The sequence below is a fragment of the Pteronotus mesoamericanus genome, unplaced genomic scaffold, assembly GCF_021234165.1.
Source record: "Pteronotus mesoamericanus isolate MK-2021 breed Mesoamerican mustached bat unplaced genomic scaffold, CSHL_Meso_final contig_221, whole genome shotgun sequence".
Lineage (NCBI taxonomy): Eukaryota > Metazoa > Chordata > Mammalia > Chiroptera > Mormoopidae > Pteronotus > Pteronotus mesoamericanus.
The window spans coordinates 13,728,576-13,734,985 of record NW_026555092.1 but is presented as its reverse complement, the minus strand read 5'-3'; the positions used below and the strand labels follow the sequence as shown (position 1 = coordinate 13,734,985).

At 58.1% G+C, this 6,410-nt stretch overlaps 1 protein-coding gene across 1 annotated transcript; it reads left to right on the top strand.

Annotated features, from left to right (window-relative positions):
* Positions 1–223: 223 nt before the first annotated feature.
* POU3F1 (POU class 3 homeobox 1) lies at positions 224–1,645 on the top strand. The gene has a single exon (XM_054571571.1). The coding sequence runs from the start codon at positions 265–267 to the stop codon at positions 1,612–1,614; it is 1,350 nt and encodes a 449-aa protein (XP_054427546.1). The 5' UTR covers positions 224–264; the 3' UTR covers positions 1,615–1,645.
* Positions 1,646–6,410: the final 4,765 nt, after the last annotated feature.

The window sequence follows — 6,410 nt, the reverse complement described above, 5'->3', positions numbered from 1 at the left end:
CCAATCAGCACGGCCGGCGCGCGGGACCCCGAGAGCGAAGCCCAATGGCGAGCTCTGGGCGGCCAGGCCGAGCGGCAGGCGGGTGCAGGGGGCGGGGGCCGGGCTGGGGGGCGGGAGGCGGCTCCGCGGGCAGCCAATGGGAGGCGGGTGGGGTGGAGCTCCGGAGCGCTGAGCGGGTCTGGGCTTTAAGCCGGCGGAGCGCGGCGGCAGGGCCCGCAGACGGAGCGGAGCGGCGGCGCGGCGCGGCGCGGAGCGCGGGGCGGCATGGCCACCACCGCGCAGTACCTGCCGCGGGGCCCCGGCGGCGGAGCCGGGGGCACAGGACCGCTCATGCACCCAGACGCCGCGGCGGCAGCGGCGGCGGCGGCTGCGGCCGAGAGGCTGCACGCGGGGGCCGCGTACCGCGAAGTGCAGAAGCTGATGCACCACGAGTGGCTGGGCGCGGGCGCGGGCCACCCCGTGGGCCTAGCGCACCCCCAGTGGCTACCCACGGGAGGAGGCGGCGGCGACTGGGCTGGCGGCCCGCACCTGGAACACGGCAAAGCAGGCGGCGGCGGCACTGGTCGAGCCGACGACGGCGGCGGCGGCGGTTTCCACGCACGCCTGGTGCACCAGGGGGCGGCCCACGCGGGCGCGGCATGGGCGCAGGGCGGCACGGCGCACCACTTGGGCCCGGCTATGTCGCCGTCGCCAGGGGCCGGCGGGGGCCACCAGCCCCAGCCGCTCGGGCTGTACGCGCAAGCGGCCTACCCGGGGGGCGGCGGCAGCGGCCTGGCCGGGATGCTGGCGGCGGGCGGCGGTGGCGCGGGGCCGGGCCTGCACCACGCGCTGCATGAGGACGGCCACGAGGCGCAGCTGGAGCCGTCGCCTCCACCGCACCTGGGTGCCCACGGACACGCACACGGACATGCACATGCCGGCGGCCTGCACGCCGCGGCGGCGCACCTGCACCCGGGCGCTGGCGGCGGTGGCTCGTCGGTGGGCGAGCACTCGGACGAGGACGCGCCCAGCTCCGACGACCTGGAGCAGTTCGCCAAGCAATTCAAGCAGCGGCGCATCAAGCTGGGCTTCACACAGGCCGACGTGGGGCTGGCGCTGGGCACGCTGTACGGTAACGTGTTCTCGCAGACCACCATCTGCCGCTTCGAAGCCCTACAGCTGAGCTTCAAGAACATGTGCAAGCTCAAGCCGCTGCTCAACAAGTGGCTGGAGGAGACCGACTCGTCCAGCGGCAGCCCCACCAATCTGGACAAAATCGCGGCTCAGGGCCGTAAGCGCAAGAAGCGCACATCCATCGAGGTGGGAGTCAAAGGCGCGCTCGAGAGCCACTTTCTCAAGTGCCCCAAACCCTCGGCGCACGAGATCACCGGCCTGGCCGACAGCCTGCAGCTAGAAAAGGAGGTGGTGCGCGTCTGGTTCTGCAACCGGCGGCAGAAGGAGAAGCGCATGACCCCCGCGGCCGGCGCGGGCCACCCACCCATGGACGACGTTTACGCTCCGGGAGAGCTGGGGCCGGGCGGGGGCGGTGCGTCGCCGCCCTCCGCGCCCCCGCCTCCCCCGTCGGCCGCGCTGCACCACCACCACCATCACACACTGCCCGGCTCCGTGCAGTGACCCCGCGGGCCGGGCCCCCGCCGGCGCGCGGCGACGCGCCGCGCGGCCTGTACTCTTTTTGTTCGGTTGCTTTGGATTTTACAAAAAGCCCAGAAACTTTCGAACAAAACCAAACACCCGGACGACCTTCTTCAACGATCGGCGAAGACGACGGATAGGCTGCGTCGCCCGAACCCCGGGGGAAAGAAGGGAAGATCCGGACCGCGCCAACTCACCCTGGGCGTCCTGCCCGCCGCCTGCTCCCTGCCCCCATTCCCTCGACGACCCCCGCCCCTGACCCCCGGGCTGTTCGGGGCCGGATCCCGGCAGCGGCCTCCCCACAGCGACAGGTAACGCGGTACGGGGTTAGGAATTCCCCGGGAGAGAGGGAGAAAGGACGAAGAGAGGAGGGTTCCCCGTCCCCTCTCCCCGGCGCGGATACTAGAGCCTGCGGATCGAGAGTGGGGGACTGTCACTTTATTCGCCCCATGCCTCTTCTCTCCCAAAAGGATGCGCCCCATCCCCCTTACCCTTTCTCCGGGCTTGGTTTTTTACGGTTTTTATTTATTCATGGAGCCTCTCGGTTCCTGGGGTCCTTCTAACTCCGCCCGCGCCCTTAATTTAAATCGCTGTATACTGTATTTATCGGGGCCCCGGAGGGGAGGCCGCGAGAGCCGCGTCTGTGTATAAAAGCAGGAAATAGCCAAAGCTTTAATCTAGCCTAATTTATTTTTTCCTCTTACCTTCCCTACCCTACCCCAAAAGAGCAAAACAAAAAAAAAAAAAAACAAAAACTAACAAAAAAATTCGAGTGCTCATTTTCGTTTCGTTTTATCCGAGCTCCAGCTCGGTTCTGGCCACGCTGTTAAGGGGTCTGCGCTTCCACCCACACCCTGAAGGGAAGGGGCTTCTGCCCGACTGTAGACCGACCACCGCAAAGCAGGGCCCCCGCTCCCGGCGGGACCCTGCCCTCCTGGCCACAAACAAACGAAACTTGGAAAAGTTGGAGGTGTTTTTTAACCAGCTGTAGAAATAAGCCGTTCCCTGAGAGCCTTCTGCTTGAGTCCCAGCAGCTTCTGTCTGCTCCCTTTGCAGCCCCCTGGGATGCGGGAGGCTGGGAGAGAAATTACCCAAGTTTGGGGTGAGGTGGGAACCATGTAAATATGTGAGATATGTACACACTGGCGGGGAAAAGAAACATTTTGTGCTTGATTTTTATTTTTGGTTTTCCGGGTTGCCCTCCGTCCCCATCCTAAAGGATTTTGTACACCAACTAATCCAAAAAAGATATTTTAATATGATTTCCACATTTCTGACCCATCTCTATTTATTTCTGGATGTATTTGGAGCTTCCCCCTTCTCCATTTCTTGTTTTGTTTCTTACGGTTTGAATTTAAATTTTGTTATTTTTATTATTTTTTGGAACAATGATTTGGTGCATTCTCTTTGTATCTTTATTGCAAAAAAAATTAATAATGTAGACTGGGAAGTTCCCTTTATATTTATGTTATAGTAAATATTTTATTACTCACATAAACATGTACCCCAGGGCTGTGTCCTGTCCTCTTTACTACCAGGGCTGGGTGGATTTGTGGGTAAAATGATGGGATACCCTGGCCTCGCTATTGTAGAGAAAGGTGACGGTACAAACCTTCTTCCAGGCCAATACCAGCACAGACTGTTACTTGGGCAGCAGCTGGGCCCTCGCTGCCAGTGGGTGAGTTTAGGGAAAATGAAGCCGCCTCGTGTCTGCTCCCATACACAGACTATCCTGAGACCAGACCAGCCCAGGACAGTGAACTGCAGACACCACACTGAATATGGGTCAGCCGTTCCTCAGGTACAACTCCATTGCTTAGCCTACCTTGACCTGGACCACTAGCTTGGCATCTTTGTATCCCACACCTGACTCCCCAACCCCTGACTTTGGTTTCACTTTGTCCTCCACATATGGGGTCTGGGCCAATTTTCACCATTTCAGGTCCTGGGGCAGCTGAAAGCTGGGTTAGGCCCCACCAGCCCGCCCCAGCTGGCTCTCCAACCTCAAGCAAGTGGTGCTAAATCTACCTGGATCCACTGGCAGTTCCCACAGTGGTCTCAGGAGGAGAGCGGGCCTAGGGAGGGAACCCTACCTGTTTGCTTCAGCAAAGGCTGTCCTACTTCTCAGCAAAAAAAAATCACCTGCCTCAACTTCTCCTGTGGAAGAGTGGGGGTATAAACAACTGTGCCATCAAAAGCTCTGCCATCTCCTCTCTAGAGATGAATACCCAAGGACCACACCCCCCCGCAGCGAGTGATGCATATGTTTATGGGTGGACCCCACAGCTGTGTAGTCACGACCTGGCTGGAGGACTTAGACATCTTCAGACATCCCCATTTCAAGCTTTCAGCAGCAACATGCCCCCCTCCCCAGAGTTCAGGATGGTGGAGGCAGGTCAGTGTCCCAGGCCCGAAGCTCAAGACCACCTGTGTCCCAGCCAAGATCGTTCTTTAAAACGACTCTTAAAAATACTATTAGAACAGCTCTTTTTACTCCACAGATTCGTTCTTTTCCCTTCTCAAGAGAAACCACACGAGGTTTCTTTTACTCAACATAGAAACAAAGCTTGAAGGCACAATTGCTTGTTTTGGGGGGGGGGGGTTGTGTCTCCGGTGAGGGTGTATGTGTGGCCCCGCTCCCACCAGGGAAGCTGCCCACACTTAGGCCTGTGAGAGGCCTTGGCTCCAGCCGATGGCTTCTAGGATGCTCGGGGGTGTTCCCAGGTCCCCACTTTGGCAGTCCCTGGTCATGCGGGAGCCTCAGGGTGATTGTGCCATGTTGAGAGTTCCAGTGACTTCCTGGGCTCTGCCCTTCAGTCTTGGGAGAATTGGCCCTGCCGGTACAAAGGCCACCACGGTTCTCAAAGGCTCAGCCCCTCACTCACTGCTCCTTTTTTTTTTTCTCTCTCTCTCTCCCCTTCACTCCAGCCTAGTGAGCAATTAGCCCTGTAATTGGCACCTGTGTCCCAGCCAGTCCCCACACTGGCAGGCCACTGAGCCTCCCCATGCTTCTTAAAGAGGAGGCCAGGAATTGACGGGCCATTGGGGAGACACCGTGTCCCAGAGCTTCAGGCCACCCTACCTTGGCCTATCATTTTCTGCTCCACGAAGTCTGGAACTTCGTTCGAAGCAGTCCCATGCTCCCTCCTTAGGTCTCCATTCCTGGATTTGCCCCAGCCTCAGGGCCCCGAAATGAAAGCACATGAAGCTCAGAGCTCCCTGTGGCCTGCACCGCCCTGAGCCACAGCAGGTTTGGAGGTTGGAAAGGGCGACTGGGAAGACGGGGCCTTTCACTGGCCTCTGCCTGCAGCTGACACCAATTGATTGATTGATTTCCTAATTATCTGCTTAATCCTGTACAAGAGGGTGGATTTATTATTTAAGCAAGTCAACTCAAAAACAGCAAACAATGTGGCCTCCCAAGAACCAGCAGCAGCTGATGAATAGAACAAAAAGATTTTAAAAAGTGGAAAAGGGGACGGAAGAAAATCTTCCACTTTGTGAGCATTTTGCTTAATGAGACACCAGCCTGGGACAGCTACCCAGTAACCAACCTCTGGTCCCAGAAGGCCCTGCAGGCTCCTTCCCCCAGTCTCCAGCTGGGATTGAGGGTAGGAACTGCAGCACATTTGACCATATAAGGAGAAGCCATAGGGAGAGAAATATTTTACCCTGAAATCTTACTCCCTGAATAGAGTTTAGAAAAGGCGCAGTCAGTTGTGAGCTTGACAGAGCCAAGCCGTTTCTCCATCCCGTGTGTGTGTGTGTGTGTGTGTGCATCTACCTGCTCGTTCCTGAGAGCCTCAGACTTCCTTTCGTTCGAGAGAGGAAGAAGTCTCTAGCATTGGGCTTGGAGGAAGCCCAAGCTTCCCCTAGCTAATTTGGAATTTTCTGATCCCATCTTCCTTCCTCATGTGAACAAAATTACTTTCTATGATCATGTGGCCACATGTTCTGTTAGTGAGAGCTTCGCTCTCCCGATGTGAACTTCTGTGTGTTGGCGTATGAATGTGTGTGTGCCACTGCGCCTGCAAATCCATAGCTGCTCCCAGAAGTAGGAGGGGGGAAATCAAGTCTCTGCCACACTCCTAATGCTTGGAGCTGGGGGAACATTTGCAGGGTGGGGAGTTGGCCAACAACAGGAAGAAGGAAGGTAGCCATTGTGGTCACCTGTGGTCATCCAGGCAAACCCAGAAGGTGTCCTGCTGGTATACCTTAAGGACACCCATCTCCTGCACCAGGAACTTGCGCTAGCTTATGTGTTGCCTGGCTTAGGTCCGGTGCAATCATCCCTTGACCCCAGGACTCGCCTGCACGTCCACTGGACTGGCTGACCCCCAACCACAGCTGCCCACTTAGCGCTGTTTGGAATCGAGTCTCCCCCAGAGAGGCTCTGGGCCTGCACATGGGAGCGTCAGTCCCCCAGGGATGCACACCCAGGCCCAGGCTTTCCGCAGCAGGGCTTGAGCTCCAGAGCAGGGGGAAGAGAGAGAGGAGGTTTGCTATCTCGGCCCAACTGCTCCTCCTAAGCTTAACAAGAGGATTCACTCAGACTTCCAGCTTAGCGGCTGAAGCCAGAGTAGGCGTCAATCTCATCCCTGTCTGGCATATCTGAAAACCTTGCCATTAATGTTTGGCCAGCCGATCCGGACTCCTCTTGCTGCCTGGGAGGCCTCCATGTGGGAGGACTGCCCTCTATTGGTCCCTGAGCTAGGACATAGCAACAGTCACCAGGGCCACCTCACGGCTGAGTGTCCCCTCAAAAAGTCGGCTTCAAG

Excerpts from the sequence above, each read along its gene's own strand:
- POU3F1 (XM_054571571.1), top strand. The coding sequence starts at position 265 with ATGGCCACCACCGCGCAGTACCTGCCGCGGGGCCCCGGCGGCGGAGCC.